This window comes from Dicentrarchus labrax, unplaced genomic scaffold (assembly GCF_905237075.1).
Source record: "Dicentrarchus labrax unplaced genomic scaffold, dlabrax2021, whole genome shotgun sequence".
NCBI lineage: Eukaryota > Metazoa > Chordata > Actinopteri > Moronidae > Dicentrarchus > Dicentrarchus labrax.
In genome coordinates, this window is record NW_026136702.1 from 24,976,952 (window position 1) to 24,995,423 (window position 18,472).

Consider the following 18,472-nt stretch of genomic DNA (forward strand, 5'->3'; position numbering starts at 1 on the left):
ATTTGTCAATCATTTTATTGACGAATCCATTAGCTGTTTGGTACGACGGAGTATTAGGGCCATACTAAGAGAAAAAAATATTTTTTGGGGGTGGAAATTACGAGAATAAAGTCATAATATTACGATAATAAAGTCGTAATATTACGATAATAAAGTCGTAATATTACGAGAATAAAGACGTAACATTACGAGAATAAAGTCATAATATTACGAGAATAAAGTCGTAACATTAAGTGAATAAATAAATATATTATAAATAATTTAAGGACGAAATTATCAATACGTTATTTTATCTGTTGACTGTACGGTACGACTGAGACAAACAGCGGCTGCTGGGCTCAGGCTGAAGCTGCTGTTTGGTTGAACTGGTCACGTCAGATCTTGATAACTCTATCGAAGCTTTTTTCTCATTAAAATACTTTTTTTCTTATTATTATTAGATTATTCTCGTAATATTACGATTTTATTCTCACAACATTATGACTTTATTCTCGTAATATAATGACTTTATTCTCGTAATTTCCCAAAAAAATAAAAACATTTTCTTAGTCTGGCCCTAATACTCTGTCGTAGAGTGGTCTATAAAATGTCAGAAAATTGTGAAAAATGTTTATTAGTTTCTCCAAAGCCCAAGGTGACATCCATTGTTTTGTTTTGTCCACAACCCAAAGATATTCAGTTTACTGTCATAGAGGACTAAAAAAAGCAGAAAATATTCACATTTGAGATGCCGAATTTTGACATGTTTCCTTATTATTATTACTCAAAATGATTAATACTAAAAAAGTAATTAATCAATTAATCAACTGATCATTGCATCTCTAGTTTAAAGGAACTGTTTTTAGTCTAATTTCAGTCATGAGATTAGTGAGCACTGCTTACATGCAAGTTGCACATTGTGCCAGTATTATGATTCACAAATCATTATTGCTCACACATTGCAGATAAATGTGTGAGTCTCACAGGGCTCTTGCACCCTCTTGCATGGTTTGTTTGTATTAGTGAAATGTGTCAGAAATAACCCAAGAGGAAATGACACATGAAGCTCCCATGTTCCAAAATAGTTTGAAACTGATACTGTTAGTGGTGGGAACAGTAAATGTGCTTACATGGACCCAGAGTTCTGTTGTAAATGACCAATGATCAATCACTGAGGGCAACAAATTAAAAAATGCAATAGAATAGGGGCGACCTGTGCATCTTTTCCTGTATGTGCTTTGAGTGTCTGTGCCAGGTCTTTAGGGTTCTGTTTATTGGCATGAGCGCTTCCCATGAGTAGTTTAACATTTTGCTTCCTTTCTAAGAGGAAGGTAAGAAGGTGGATATGTGTCTTTAGCACAGAGCTGGAGTCAGGATGCTGTTAGCCTAGCTTAGCATAGAGACTAGAAGTAGTCTATCCATACTGACACTGGCTGCAAATGCCCTGTGTTTTGAGTTCACAGTAGCACAAAATAAATGAGGAGCAGCCATCAGTTTCAAGTACTGATATGTCAGCAAGTAGCAGCAAAGTCAGTCACTTCCTAAAAACTGGTTGCTGTGCATTTTGACAATGCACCATGCCCCCAACTGTAGGTCTAAGTGTCCACTCTGCAGCTGTATTACAGTAAAAATATAATACACATTAAATAAAAATACATATAAATAAAAGGGTACTATCTCTGTAATTACTCCTAACACACAGAACATGGTTGTACCCAAGTACCCCCAAGCAACACCCTGATAACCACCCAGAATATTGTTTTTATATACTTTTTCTGTGTAATACGTTTAGGGTTGGTAGAGTTATCAGTCAGTGTATGCCTGGCAGTAAAATATTCATACCAGTTCCATATGCCAAAGGCCTTGAGTGGGTTGAGCTTAATTAAATGCTGCCTGTGTTACCTGTTGTCTGTATGTATTAATAAAAATGTGCCCCCTTTGGCTGCAGCTCAGTAATAGTCCTTTTTAATTTAGCATTCCTTCAGTGCTGAATTTCCATTAGGAAATATTAAGAGTCTGCCAGCAGTGTAAGTGTCGTGGTAAGCTGTGTTGCATGAGGTGCGATCATGACTAGTTTGAACACATGGCAGCTGTGGAGCAGCTCACCTGTCTTGTTGCTGGCGGGCAGGAAACAGGAAACATACAGAGAGTCTCAGTGTTGTAGGGTGCTATAAATGTCTGGCACAAACCATTACATTACTTCAATTATAGGAGTAATGTTATCATTTCCTTTATATATAAATTCATTCAGTCACTCTATTGTTGTATATTGGGGAAAAAAATCAAATAACAAGAATTAGTGTCAGACTGTAAAAATGTAAATGTTAAATGTAATTGTCACTGAAAAAACTAATAAAATTTGTAGGACAGGGCATCTCTGCAGCACTAAAGCACTTGAAATTGCAGTTTCTGCAGTTGGCGTATTGCACTTGGCCAAATTGTGATTTTGATAACATTTCGATTAATTGCTTCATACTTCGCTTCTTCGCCATGTTTTGCTTTTCAACTATAGGCTATTTCGCGCTACTAAGGAGAGAAGTAGTAGGAAGTTTCAACGCATGCTCGCGCTCTTGGTGGTGTTGTGTGGCAGTGCTTCACAGTACCCCCTAGCCACCTGGCATGCATACTACATCAAATTTCACACACTTTTGCGTCACCGTGTGCACGCAGATTTCCCCCAAGAACGCGGAATAAAAAATGGGGAATGCAACGCCACTTTTGCAGTTTGTGTTCTGATCGTTGTCGTCTAAAGCCAGCCTAAGGTTCCAAAAATCTTGAACGGAGCTAGTTGAAGAACCAGAAATAATTTGGTGGAAAAGGGGCCTATGTGGCTCAGCATCTGATCTGAGCTTGAGGTTGAAAATAGGCCAGCATAGGTATGACTGGCATTAAAGAGTTCCTTTATTGGGTTTGACTAGGGAAAGGCTGGGAGAGTAATTTCATTCACTGTGATTTTCATCATCGATCATGACTTTCTATCAATATGTATCTATCATTTTAAATCTGAAGTGTGTTTCACTGGGAACCACATTAAATGTGGAAGTAACATAAGGATGACAGAGAAGTGAAACCCTGATGAAGTTGCTTGTGAACGTAGAGGATTAATCACATTTTTGTCACTTCTGTTTTGTCTAATGCGTATCATTTTGTGTGTATGATAAAAATAAATTAAGTAAATTTGAGTAAATTGAATAGTCAATCAAATTCCTCTGAATTTATCAGATGACTTGATCATTTATCAGCCTTAAAGTTCAGATGCAGTTCACCTCAGTTGTTTACCTTCTTTCTCCCTTCTGTGGGTCACTATTATTATGTATTATGTATTAGGGTTAACAGTCTATAGAGATGCAGAAACACATATTTATGCTTTGTTGAAAATTAAGTTTTTGTCATGTGACAGAGAGACAAAGTGAAACCAGAACTTCAAGTTTCTGTTCCAGAAGTAAGAAAATCTCATTTAAACATAACTTTACTCAACAATGTGTCAGGCAGTACACCCCATTTGCCTCAACAGGGATGGGGATTTGTTTTTTAAGGAATTAATAACTACTTTCACCACCTACACATTAACTGACATTTCAGCTGCTTTTATCTGTTACTCTTTAGCCGATATATCAACTCTCTTAAAATGAGAGTACCACTGTTTTCAGAAACAGGGGTGGAAGTAATGAATTACAGCTACTCGCACTCACTTGGGTTCTTGTACTTATATGAGAATTTTTAAGCCTGTCATTTTACTCTTTAAGTATGCGTTACAGTATGTGATCTACTTTGCTACTATGTAACTAAATCATCATTTTCTACTGATTAGTCCTACGATTTTTGCCCAAATCTTTCATCTGAATTTTTGTAGCCACTACTCCAGGTACACTTGAGGCAAAAGCACCATGAAGCGCCCTGAAGTGCTACCCACTTCTTTTAGCACCCATGTGCAGCCGGCTCAAACCTGCAGCGACCAGCTGTTGTATCTTAAGTCTGCTGCGAGTTTGTTCAGCAGATCTCTGTGTGTGTTTGGGTTTATGCACGAGATGAATAACCAACAGAGTAAACAGAGAAGTGAGAGGTTTTTTGGATCCAGTTGGAGGATGTAACGTATATATATATATATACCTGGCTATCCTGTCAACCACACTGTGTTAGCTGCTGTTTCCTTTTTCACCATCTCATTACAGGATGCATGGGTACTAGATTGGCACATTCTCTCTCTCTCTCTCACTCACTCACTCACTCACTCACACACACACACACATACACACAAACGCGCACCACACTTTCTATACCTATTGACATAATGCACTCTCTTGCACCCAACCAAAACCCAATTCTCCAATCCAAATGTTCAAATGTGCATGCTGAGTCCTGAGTGAAGGTGGTATCACCTTGCTGTGTAATCAGCATTACATGCATGTAGTCTAGTTTCCACACACACTCAGGTATGCATGCACGGACACAGTTACACACACATACACACTCACACACAAGTCATCCGATCATTAGAGGGTGATTAAGAAGATGGATGGGCTATGTTCCCTTTCTTCAACCATTATTTACAGTCGGAAAGATACATTGAAGCGTGGCAGTAATGATTTCTTAAATGGTCATTGGATCCCCACACCTACATACCCCCTAGAGCTGAACACTTAGTGGATGGATTCCCATGAAATGTTATACTGACACATTTATGGTAGGGATTGGCTGATTAATCGGTCAGATGTCTGGCATTTTGAGATAATCAGCATGGGCCAAAGTCTGTGCTCACGAGGCTGATAAATAAAAAAAATTCTACAGACACATCTGCAGGCAGCCTTGTCAGTGTATCTGTTGTGGAACCATGTTAGCGTTTCCCCTAGTGTGAGTTTTAGGAAGGTGGTGTTTTTGAGCCCTGTACTATTCAATTCAATTCAATTCAATTCAATTCAGTTCAGTTTTATTTGTATAGCGCCAATTCATAACATAAGTTATCTCATTATTGGGACATGAATGTGTGCCGAAAGAGAGAGAGAGGAAAGTGGAGCTCAGTGCATCATGGGAAATCCCCCGATAGTCTAGGCCTAGAGCAGCATAACTAAGGGATGGTTCAGGACTCACCTGATCCAGCCCTAACTATAAGCTTTATCAAAGAGGAACGTCTTAAGCCTACTCTTCAATGTGGTGAGGGTGTCTGCCTCATGAACCAAAACTGGAAGCTGGTTCCACAGGAGAGGAGCTTGGTAACTAAAGACTCTGGCTCCTGTTCTACTTTTAGATACTATAGGAACCACAAGTAGCCCTGCATTCAGAGAGCGCAGTGTTCTAGAGGGGTAATAGGTACTATGAGCGATTTAAGATATGAAGGGGCCTGACCATGATGAGCTTTCTGAATTATTTGGAGCGTCTTAATGGACTTATTGGGGCAACCTGATAATAAGGAGTTGCAGTAATCCAGCCTAGAAGTTGCAAATGCATGGATTAGTTTTTCTGCATCCGTCTGTGACAGGATGTGTCTAATTTTTGTAATATTATGTAAATGAAAAAAGGCAGTCCTAGAGGTTTGCTTTATATAGGAGTTAAAGGACAAATCCTGATCAAAGATAACTCCAAGATTCCTGACAGTGGTGCTAGAGGCCAAGGTAATGCCATCTAGAGTAACTACATCTTTAGACAGTGAGTCTCTGAGGTTTTTGGGGCCAAGTACAAGAATTTTCTGACTTTAGCATCAGGAAATTGGAGCTCATTCGGGTTTTTATGTCCTTAAGACATGTTTGTAATTTAGATAACTGATTAATTTCATCAGGCTTGATCGACAGGTATAACTGGGTATCATCTGCATAACAGTGAAAGTCACTCCTAATAATATTGCCTAAGGGAAGCATATATAAAGTGAATAGAATTGGTCCAAGTACAGAACCTTGTGGAACTCTATGACTTTAGTATTTGTGGAGGATTCATCGTTAACGTGTACAAACTGTGAACGATCTGATAAGTATGACCTAAACCAGCTTAGTGTGGTTCCTTTAATGCCAATTTGATGCTCAAGTCTCTGTAAAAGAATATCATGGTCAATGGTGTCAAATGCAGCACTAAGATCTAATAATACAAGTACAGAGACAAGTCCATTATCGGAAGCACTCAAAAGGTCATTGTTAACTTTAACCAGAGCTGTCTCTGTGCTGTGATGAACTCTAAATCCTGACTGAAAATCCTCAAATAAACTATTGTTATGTAGAAAGTCACACAACTGTTTGGCGACTACTTTCTCCAGAATCTTAGAGAGGAAGGGGAGGTTAGAAATTGGTCTATAGTTGGCTAAAACCGTTGGGCCAAGAGTGGGCTTTTTAAGAAGGGATTTTATTACAACTTCTTTAAAGGACTGTGGTACATATCCTGACAATAAAGAAAGACTGATCATATCCAGTAAAGAAGGCCAATTAAGAGAACATGCCTGCATTTCCTATAGAATAAAATGATATATTACTTTGTTGAGACCCTGTCTCTCCTTCTAATGCCAGCATGTGGTTTTAGGTGCAACAACTATTGGATGGATGCCATTAAATGTGGTTCAGACATTCATGTTCCCCTCAGGATGAATTGTAATAACTTTGGTGATCCTCTGTCAGAATTTTTATTTGAGGAGTACTTTGGTTTATGACCAAATATCAACAAAATTAATGCCATTCCTATCAGCTTCAGCTGTACTTTGTGTTTGGCGCTTATTAGCAAATGTTAGCATGCTGACATGGCAAATAAAAAAGCTAAGATGGTGAATAGTAGTAGGTCCTGTAGTATCAGAATGGGCCAAAGCATGAGATGGGAAACCTGATTATCTGGCAACCCAGAGTCTTGTCAGGTTACAGATAATTTAACATTTTAAGCTGTTTATTGAACATGTGTGTGTATATGTATATGTATATATATATATATATATATATATATATATATATATATATATAATATATATAATATATCTAATAATAATAAATGTAATTATTTGAATAAATATATATATTTATTTTAAGAGCCGTCTGTTAAATGCTAACAGAAAAAGAGGTAATGATTCTGAATGTGTCGGAAAAACTGGCAAGGAGACTGAACTTTGAAATTGAAATGTATTTCAACACAGTATAACATCACACAATTCTCTTTCAAACACACAATAAATAACTTCCAAATTCACAATAACTTTGCTCTCTCTCCTGTCCCTGCCATGTCTCCCTGGAGTCAGAATCCTGGTCAGTTTAAAAGATGGAACAGAGGTAGTACTTGTTCCTTAAAAAAAAGTGTGTTATTTGTAATCTGTTACTATCTACCTGTGAGATAAACAGATAATGTATGAAATATATAAAAATATCCTATAAAAATTGTAAAAAAAATCTGTAGATGCCATGATATATTGCAGGGTCTAACATGCATAATATTGGCTGTCAGATAAGAGAGACTCAAGCATTGATTGAAATTTGTCAAAAATTATTTTGGATGACACCCAGCCCCTGTGTCAAAAAAAATGTGTGAGCTGAAGGGAGCGACTGTGCTCATGAAGCTTCAGAAGTGATAAACCAAGAATCACAATGCCAGTCTGAGGTTAACATTGCTCATCATCACAGTGATCACGGAGGAATTTGAGCCTGAATGCTATGTGAACATCATCTAAAGCATGAATACACTAAGGAGATCAATTTATGCATTATACATCACTATAGAGCACAGACAAGAAGCTTGTGGAAACAAATGTCTCATGAAAAGAAACCTTGTTTCTAAAAATGCAAACTCACTTTCAGTTGAATGTCAGGGCTTCAGTGAGGCGGGAATTGCATATTTGTCTTAAAAAGTGATTTGAAAGTGAGTGAGGTACCAATAGATGAGGAAGAGTGTAGTCATGAGGCAGTGATACTGTTGATGAAATCAGTGTAAGCATGGTTAGGTGTGTATGGTATATGAGCATTTATATCCAGTTCATTCCTCTGTTTATCACACAGATTAGATTAATGATGCATGACACCATTACTGCAACTACAGGTCAAAACATATGGACAGATTACCATTTTACATATTTTACAACCAGACTTCAACTTAGCCAATAATGTAAAATGATTCTGTTCATTGTCATCCAGTTATTTTGGTTCTGTGAACACAAACATTTCATTTATTCATCTTGGATGAAGTGAAAATTCTGTTCTAAATCCAAATGAAGAACATTTCCTGTTGCAAGGGGAATTCAAGTGTTAGCTATTTGTGTTAGTGTGCAAGCGGATGAGTAAGAGCAAGGCTTCATGTTTAGCTGAGAGCAGTGGGAAGATGGCGGCTGTCCAGTTGGTGTTCTGCAGCATGGAGAGATGATATTTTCAGACTGCACTGCTGATTTAGAACATGAAGACTCAGAGGGACTGTAGAAGAAAGGGATACTGCACAAAACAAAAGTCCAAATGTCAGATAAAACACTACCATTAAAAATACAGGGAAACCATAATCCTTGTAGTTACAACAAGATGAAAAGAAATTAATAATACACCCTTATGTGATCATTGTCTTAAAAAATGCACATACAGGTATTGATTTTTTTATATTATTATTTTGAAGACTAAAAGTACAGACTACGTTAAAATTGTGAACCTATCGTTATGTCACCCATTGGTATCGTTTTGAAGCCTCCAGTTCGACATTTTGGTCGTCACCATGACAATTTGTCAGAGCCAATTGAGCTTCTATCATTGGCTGCACAGTTTCAACTGAAATATGTTTCTTAGAAGGATTTTAGGTGAGAAATAGTCAACACAGTAAGATAATCTTTGTATTTGATCAGCACTGCCTAGTTTGACAGTTTGATCTGTCGACGGTTAGACCCTTCCACATAACAGAGTGGATGCTAATCCACTATCATAAATCTATGCAAGAAGCATGTTGCTTGTCCTCAGAAAAGTAGCAGTAGGCTAACCTCACATTAAGGCAAGGACATTTTTCTATACCTAACCTGCCGTATGAAGCAACAAGCATGTTGCGGTTTCCCTGAACTGTGTAAAGCCTATAGCAGTCTAGCTGTTTGGAGGTTTTTATTGCATTATTTGGAATGACACATTGTTGGTGCTCCATTGTGCATTATTGGCCACACTAGATCTATGGTATGAACTGGGAAAGAGATGCTAATTTGCATGTTTTGTGGTACTAATGTGTCTGATGATGGTGCTGTATACTGGTTAATGAATAGGGCCCAGCTAAGAACACTTGGGTATCGATATAAGAAAAACAAGGGTATGCAACAACAGTAGAGATATATCAATAAAACTCATTTAAGGAACATTTTGTCATATTTACTCAGATCCACAGAAATCTTTAGTGTTATCAACACTATATCAAAGCAATCAATTTACAGCTGGGGACAATGGACAGAACACACTGATAAAAGGATGTGAATGCCAGGGGAAATCTTTATAATGGACATGCCGTGTCTGTATATAAATAATGCTAACATGCCTGAAACAGAGAAGCCAGAAGCTTGGTCAACAGAAGGAAAAGCAAGTCTCATGCCAAACACTCAGATGAGCCCTCGGCCTCTATAAATAGACTTAAAGGAATGTCAATGTGAAAGAGAAGGACAAAAAGAGGGACAGGAAGAGAAGGGATGGATAATAGACTGAGGATGTTACAAGCAGCAGAGTGAGGAGACTAAAGTTTAAAAGAGTCCGAATATCTGAGGGTGATAGAAAAGATAAGAAAAGATTAGATTGATGTGTTGGGCTTTGATGGGAATTCCCTTTTACATTCTCTCCCTCCTCAAGAATACTCTATATTCATAACTGACCGTCCAAAAAAGCCCTTTTGTGTCACAACGTGGGCTTTTGCCAGCACTGCTGCTCTTTAGTGACCACTGATTTCCTGTTTGTCATCAATGTCTTGTATTTATTCAAGCTGAAACACTGGGAGAACTGGAACCACTTCAAACTTCCACTGGTTAATTTTCTCACAGACAGAAGTCAATTGTTTTGCTAAGTAATTCTAAGCTGACTGGCTGGATATGTAGTGGATGACTGAATAATAAGTTACACCCCTTTCAGACTGGTCTAGAAAGCTTTTGGCTCATTCATTTCTCTTTACACTGCTTACACTGGTAAACATAAGTGGCCACTTTATTGATACTAATACTGGGCAGGACTGCCTTTTCCCCTAGGGGCCACAACAGTCTGAATTGTTGGTAGCATGGATTCAACAAGGTACTTGAAACATCCCTTAGAGATTCTGCTCCATGTTGACATGCTGCAAATCTCCCGTACGACCACATCCCAAAGGTGCTGTGTTGGTGGCAGCAGCTTGATGTGTGCTATGTTGATATGGAGCGTTATCCTGCTATTTGCTGTTGAATGATGGGTGGACTGTGGCCTTGAAGAAATACACATTACAATTCTCAGATTGGCTGTGAAACTGTGATTAAGCACACATGCTACCTATTTTTGCTTGCACAAATAGAAGTGTGACATGTAGAAACGTAAATTCAAATCATAATTAACCACAGTCTGTTCTGAATCCACCACCAACTCACTACGGTGTGGCTGCGTCCCAACGTCCATCAAACCCTGTGCCAGTTTGCTGAATCAATCTCCACACACAAATTTGATGTCCTGTCACAAGAGTTGTGTTCTTGGGAAAGTCTATTGTCAACTTGCACCTGTGCATCTGCTGCAGCTGTATGTTTCCTCAGACAGGAAGTGCACGCTTGCAGCTTTTACAATGAAAAAGATCCTGTTGGCTGATTAGGATTGATAATATCTAGCCGATTTAGATGTTAAAAATAGCTTGCACATTGCAAACTGCTCATTTTCATTTCTGATTTCTCTAGAAAAACAAATTTTTTCTTCTTACCTGCTGCCTGCCTACATTTTGTTCATCTTTACCTGTTACACAATGTTTTTGCAGGTTACCCGCGGGTACCTGTGGTTACCTGAGCCGGTGCAGGAGCTTAGTCTGTAACTGTGACTGTGTGTGTGTTGCAGGATAATGGTGAGGACTCCCATCGTATCTCTCCCAGCCCTGTGGTCCATGTCAGGGGTCTGTGTGAGGCCGTAGTGGAAGCAGACCTGATAGATGCCCTGGAGAAGTTTGGACCCATATGGTGAGACAGTCACTCATCCAATCTCTAAACTGTTCCAGGTTGTTGGTGTCTGGAGTGAGCACCATGGACGCGTCACCAGTCAGTCACAGGGCTGACACATCTGTAGAGAAAGAGAGAACCCAGTCACACTGACCAGACAGTTTCAGAGGCCCCTAAAATATTAGCTGTTGATCTTGGTGAGGTTTGCAGGCTCATATCTGCACCAGAGACAACAGAAGGTTACTGGGAGGCAGTACAGTTTGAGCATTTCTGTGCATGTGAAAGAAAAAAAACTCTGTGACTAACAGATCTGTTATCAGATGGTTTATCTCTCCTCCCTCCTCCTATTTAGCAAAGATTAATGAACAACACCTTTAGATTAGCAGGCTGGTCATTTATATCTAGCATGGATTGTTGCTTAATGTCTCTGCTTAGTGTTTATATAGTTCTTTTAGACCACTGTTTCTTAAACTTTTTACGCTGTACCACCAGTAGTACATGTACCATAGTTTAAAAAACAGTGTTTTTAGACCAACAGAGTGGCACCTTTTCTCTGGAGTTTAACTTTTACACATATCATATGAATAATCAAGGTTCCCACACATTCTGACAATTAGAGACTAGTTTTCCAGTCATGGAAACACCTGAAAAAAATATTAAAATGACAAAATATCCTGGAAATAATCTATGCTGTCCTGTCTAATATTTCAAATTTCTCCGGATTAGAATTCTCACAAAAAAATGTCTAGTTGTTTTGGTTATTAAATACATGCACAGCAATGTTAATTGTAATTGTACGTGCAACAAACACTCGCTACTTCTTCTTTTAATAGGCTAATAGGTGAGAAGATTACATTTTCTGTACTTTCTTTACCATTACTTATGAGCTGTAGCCAAAGAAACGTTAAGATTAGAGGAAAAATGTAGTAAACTGTAGTCAATTCACCGGAGAGTATGCAGGAGAAAAACCTGCAAATTAAGGTGGAGTGCCTGAAACACTGACCACCTAACTGTAATGAATCTGAGACACTCCATCATGAACCCTGAATTTTTAAAGAAGAAAACGGGGGTTAAATATGTCAATTCTCAAGATTTAACTCAGAAACATCAAGGATGATGTAAGTCTTATCTCCTGTTGTCCTTGATGTATCATCACCATGTAGAATTGGCATCATACTATCATCAATAAACACCAATATCATCATCAATAACAATCACACTTTTTAAAGAGCAAAAAACACCCATGAACATTTGGACATGAATAAATATTTATGGTGGGCAAATGAAGTAATACAGTGTAATAAAGTACAGGGAGCTTCAGTAGCTCTAGTGTAAAGATAGTTACAGATGCTGAATAATTGAAGGAAACATTTTGTGATACTGCAGTTTCCACTCTAAACGACTCCTTCTCCATTATTTACACTCCTCGCATGGTGCAGTATTCATTAACCTCTCACTCACCTGAATAGAGATGCAGGGAAAAGCATACTGTGATAGACACACAAACACGTAATCACACATCTTTACACACATATTATGTTATTGAACTGATTTGGCTCACATTGTTTTGTCTTTCATTGCTTTTGTTGGTGGACTCCTTTGCTTCTCTACTGGGGTTGGGAAGGCCCTACTGTGCCCTTGGTTCATATTATCAGCAGCACAAAAATGATCTGTTCCTATTCAGATCTGTTGAGACTCAAGCTCTGAGGTTTGAAACACAATCAGCTGTTCTGAGATGTTGCCAAAAAGTGGAAAACCAGTGTGGCTGGCAGAGGAGGTAATGTGTCCAGTTTAAAACCCGTTAGCTGGAAAAGATCTGAATGAATAGCATGTGTATGTCCTGTCTTAATGTTTGTGTGTATGTGTGTGTTCTCAGTTATGTGATGATGATGCCATTCAAGCGCCAGGCCCTGGTGGAATTCTCAGCAGTGGAGAGCGCCGACCGTTGTGTGTCCTGTGGAGCCAAGGAGCCTGTTTACATTGCAGGTTGGATCCCTAGCTGATTTGTTATGTCATACTTTATGACCACACACAGTATACTACTATAAATATCAGTGTATTGTTCTGATAATAAAAATACAGTTCATAAATGATCAGTCGATGATGTTCTCTACTGGAAAAAATAAATTTGAAGAGTTGTTGTTGTTGTTGTTGTTGTTAACAATAGTGATGTAATTTAGATTTGGTTTGAACAGAGCTGTGGAATATTGAATCATCCATATCTGCTCCCTACATCTAAGCCTTTCTTACCTTCAGGTGTGCATAAACTACAGGTTATAAAAGTTTGTTTTTTTAAATACAAAAATGTGAAATGATGGGTTATTGATATAGACTGGGCAAAATCAATATTGTGCATCCCTAATATTCTCAACAATCTGCTTATCAGGCCAACAGGCCTACTTTAATTACTCCACATCCAAGAGAATCACCAGGCCGACCAACGCTGACAACCCCAACAGTGGCAACAAGGTCCTCCTCCTGTCCATACAGAATCCCCTCTATCCTATAACCACGGTAAATACACACAATTGCATCTATGTGGACTATCGTATCATTAGTAGAATAAAGAAACAAAACAATTTTAGTATACATGAATCCGGGGGAAGTACTGGAAGTAAACAAGTCTTCATCACTGCGGTTTTGTCTCCCTACAATATGCATGCATTTGAATGCAAGCCGTCCGAAGAAATGTAAAATTTTAAAATTTTCCTTAGATTTTCTATGTAACGCTATTTTTACAATGATGTCTAGGAAACGGGGTAGAAGTTGTGCAGTTACCAACTGCTCCAACAGTAGTGGTAACTAATGTCGTCAATCTAACGACACGTGCTGCTGGCACTCTCAGTGGGCAGCAGTAGTCAGTCACTACGACTTGCCACCTCAGTAATGGTGGCGCTACTAGATGGCAGAACACACAAACTGATGGCCGGATTTGTGTATATGCATTAATAAAAATATGCTACATGTAATGTATATTATACAAATTTTTCATATTCACAGTCAAACCTTTGGTGATTAACAGCATGATCTTATTACCCACAAGTGCAAGTCAGGTTGCACTACAACATAATAATCCCTACCAGTGGATTTTTGGTGGCTGCCTGGAATGTAGAAACACACTTAAGTCTAAAAAACTGTTGTTCATATATTGTAATTGGACTAAAAGGTGCCGTATGATCCTTTCAGGACTTCTGACTCTATGTACAAACATTTCAGTGTAAGAGTGTAGCACCTAATATTTAATTTGTCTGCCTGTCAGTCTTTCCCTCTCAAGTCAACTAGATTTATTAAGATTTATTAGCTTCCCTTAACAGCATTAAGTGTCCGTCTAGACTTGTTGTTCCTTGTTCTCTCTTTACCCGCACTCTATCTCTATATTGCCTCTCTGAGTTTATACTTTAGTGTCTCAGTGACTGCCAAGGAAATTTTTTGCCTTTATAATTGTTGATAAATGTGAAATTTTAATTATATCTTCAAAGTGCAGTTGATGTGGTTAAGACTTTTGGTCAATACAGTACAAGACACAGCTTACCAACACCATTTGCCTTCTCAGAAAAGTAAGTCAATCATGAGCAAATGACAGTTGCCACTGGCAACAAAATCATAGCTGATCATAGCTTTTTCTATATGTTTTTTTAACCATTAAACTTACGTAGATCATATAACAACATTGCTAAATGCGATACATTGACCTCCAAATTTAAAAATGTTCAAGCAAATGGTTGAATGGCTGTAGGGTGCCCTTTATGGGCTGAATTTTAAATAATTGAAAACTACACTACAGTAACCCGTTCATTAGATGAGAAAATTTTCACCAATATCATCCTCAGGTTTCCAACAATTCATGTTATTTATTCAGGCAATCCAAGAATGTTTGGCAATTTCACTACTCAGTTTTCAGTCAGTTTTAGAATTCATGCTTTATAAAGTTTGTCGCTCAGTGGGAATGGTAAATGGTAAATGGACCTGTACTTGTATAGCGCCTTTCTAGTCTTCCGACCACTCAAAGCGCTTTTACACTATGTGAGACATTCACCCTTTCATACACATTCACACACTGATGCACGGCATCAGGAGCAATTTGGGGTTCAGTATCTTGCTCAAGGATACTTCGACATGTGGCACCAGGAGCCGGGGATCGAACCCACAATCTTCCGATTAAGGAACGACCCGCTCTGCCTCTGAGCCACAGCCACCCTTAATAAGGAATAAGGAACATCTTTCTTTCTTTTCTTGCTGAATTTGAAGGGGACTGGATTAGTGGTTTAAGAAGCTTTACAAAAATGTTGTTAGGAAATCCAAAATGATGCAAATTTAATTTCTGCTTGACACACTGACATTTTTTAAAGAAAGTTTTGCTTCTTTGCCAATCTGTAGACGGTATTGACCAAAATACAAGGTTACCAGTGTTGTCATCTGGCCTGTTGGTAAAGTTAGTGTTGACTCTAATGTAAGCTATGTACAGTACTTTGTGCTAGAAACTGTGCCAGAAATGTGTTGATTTGTGAATGTTGTTGTTTGTTGAATGTTAAACAGCTGTAACCATAATTATTTGAAGAATATAGGTTTTTTGTCTTTGAAAAGTATTTATTTCTAACAAGACAGAAAATGTATATCAGCATGGAGTTATATATCTCTCTTTCCAACTGCATTAGCCTTATGGTATTAATGAAATGCAAAGTGGCCTGAGGCCTGCGCTTCATGCAGGTTAAAACACTCACCACAGCATTAGAAACTTTTAGATTATGTTGAATTTCTTTATTTTTTTTTCATTTTGGTCCAGGATGTTCTGTACACAGTGTGTAACCCCATCGGCAGTGTGCTGAGGATCGTCATCTTTAAACGGAATGGAATCCAGGCCATGGTGGAGTATCCTTATTGAGTGTGTGAATATGTGAGTCTTTACATGCTGTGTGTATCTGTGTGTTGGAATATGCAGTGTCCTTTCCTTGACCCCACTCCTCCAGGTTTGAGTCCGTTCAGTGCGCTCAGAAGGCCAAAGCTGCTCTGAACGGGGCTGACATCTACGCTGGTTGCTGTACACTTAAGATTGAATATGCAAGGGTAAGAAACACAAAACACATCAGCAGTCACAAGCCTGGTGTCACTGTAATATTGAGATTAGCACTGACATGCTGCCTTGATAAGGTTTTCTCCAGAAAATCACATAAATTAAATTATAGGTTTTTAGGGACACCCCGTGAGCAGCGCATTACAGTAATCAGGACACATGATAGCATGAATATGTTTTTCACAGTTGTCCAACAACAGAAATGGTATGACCATGACAGCATTCTTGAAATGGTGAAAGACTTCAAAATGTAATCAAAATCCCAGATTTCCCCTTAGATTATTAACCACATATGTAATGTTGAGAGAACATGGAGTAAAATGTGAAATTAGGTTTTCTGGATTGGACACTTTTCCTGATAACAAAATAATATGTAATCCTAATTCCTAATTTATCCCCTCACTAATTTCTGTAATGCAATTTTCAAGATTGTGCACAGCATTCAATCATCAGGGCCAGCTGAGATAAAGAGCTGTGTGTCATCTGCGTAGCAAGGGAATCAATGTTGCAGGTGAGCCTAATGGCACCATGTACAGACAGAAAGGAATGGGACCCAGCATTGAACCCTGGGATACACCACAAGACATACTTACTGTTTCCGAACAGAACTCCCCACCTCATTGTGGCTTGTACCTCATTCAGACTGACACACCAAGGTGATCATTTTTCTGAATAGGTCAACATGCATATGCAACATGTATAGTTTATTTACACAATGATAATATAATAATAAAGCAAAGTACATATATATAGATGACAGTGATTACAGCGCGGGAGAGGAAGGAAGCCTTAAAGGCTCATTCTCCCCTATTTTTGCTAAATTAAAATAAAAAAATGACATTCAACAAAAACATAAAACAAAACATAAATCACATAGCACAAACAGTCTTTATACACAAGCAAGCATAAACAGTAGTAAAAGAAAAGAAAGGGAGAAACAAACAGAAAAACAAACCTGTAAGTAGATATATACAACCAGTTTCCTTAAACCCTAGTTCACACTACATGATTCTCGCCCTGATTTTACAATACAATACAATAGAGTATTTTTGGCGATTGTCGACAAAAACTTAAAAGGCCCCCACACATTGTGTGAACTGTTCAACGCCATCCTCAGACTCGACAAGAGCTTGTAGACCAACTGCAGAAAAATATCTAGCAGGCTAAATATCTGGTCATAAAAACCACAACAACTTCAAGACTCCTGATTACAAGACAGAAAGTTGTGTTGTGTGAACAGTACAGACATATGGCAACTTTAAGTCATGTAGTGTGACTAAAGCTTAACTGTTTCCTAAAGGCATCGTGCTCGCCACTCTTCCAGTGATGATATTTAAACGCCAATGGACCAGCTCTCCAAAAAAGAGTGAGAAAGACAGAGATGGAGGGAGAGAGAAAGATAAAGTGTGCCTGTTTGGGCATGTGAGACAGTGAGAGAGAGAGTGTGTGTATGGACAGAAGGAAAGAAGTGAAACAAAAATTTTATGTGGTAATTGTGTCATGAGAAAATGTGTATTCCTGTGGTTTATCTGTGAAGTGTATGACTCTACACTTCTAAAAGTGACAACCAGAGATTAACCCATGAGAGCTCTCACAAAAGAACCTCATATGAACTCGGTGTTATACGCTCTTCCCCTATATGAAAAGGGTTTGAGCCAGCTAGCATCGTTTGCCTGTTGCTCGAAAAGAACAGGATACGGCGAGGATTAACAATGGTTTTTACACAAGGAAACAGCAGCACAGATTCATGTTTTTGCAGCTTGATACAGCTACTGACCTGAGTATCACAATTAATTTTTCATTTCACCGATTTAAATCTTCACATATTTGTATCGCTGTATATAGTGTGGAACAAGAAACCTGTAACCTGTTAAACATTAATGTGGATCCTGATTCATTCTTTGTGATCTTTGTGTCAACAGCCAACACGTCTGAACGTGATTAAGAACGACAACGAGAGCTGGGACTACACTAAACCTTACCTGGTCAGACGAGGTAAGAAATACACTGTCTCTCTCTGTCTCTCATCCTCTTTTGTCTCTCTTTCATACTTGCACTAAAATTAAACTATGACCACTGGACGGTTTGAGGTTCTTTTTCATTCCTGTGATGTGGAAGGTAGGATGCTGTTGTTAGTCTGAATTCTCTCTAGTGGCACATTTCCCTCCACTCCAGCCAACTTCGATTCAGGTTACACCAATAGATGAAAATGGTATTAGTTTTCACACTATTTGTGAAACTGTGTACAGATTTTGAGTCATTATGGGATAGTCTCCGACTGTGGATTAAGAGTATAGTCATAAACAGTTTGGACCGTAGACCTCCATCACACCAAGACTCCTCCGCCTCCCGCCTCTCCATCTCCA

At 38.5% G+C, this 18,472-nt stretch overlaps 1 protein-coding gene across 1 annotated transcript in view; it reads left to right on the plus strand.

Annotated features, from left to right (window-relative positions):
• LOC127376694 (heterogeneous nuclear ribonucleoprotein L-like) overlaps positions 1–18,472 on the plus strand; it is a 45,908-nt gene that overhangs the window by 2,878 nt on the left and 24,558 nt on the right. Inside the window, exons 2-7 of the mRNA XM_051423815.1 lie at positions 10,938–11,056; positions 12,912–13,021; positions 13,422–13,549; positions 15,819–15,904; positions 16,003–16,099; positions 18,029–18,101. Coding sequence (XP_051279775.1) covers positions 10,938–11,056; positions 12,912–13,021; positions 13,422–13,549; positions 15,819–15,904; positions 16,003–16,099; positions 18,029–18,101 — 613 coding nt within the window. The remainder of the gene's footprint in view (positions 1–10,937; positions 11,057–12,911; positions 13,022–13,421; positions 13,550–15,818; positions 15,905–16,002; positions 16,100–18,028; positions 18,102–18,472) is intronic.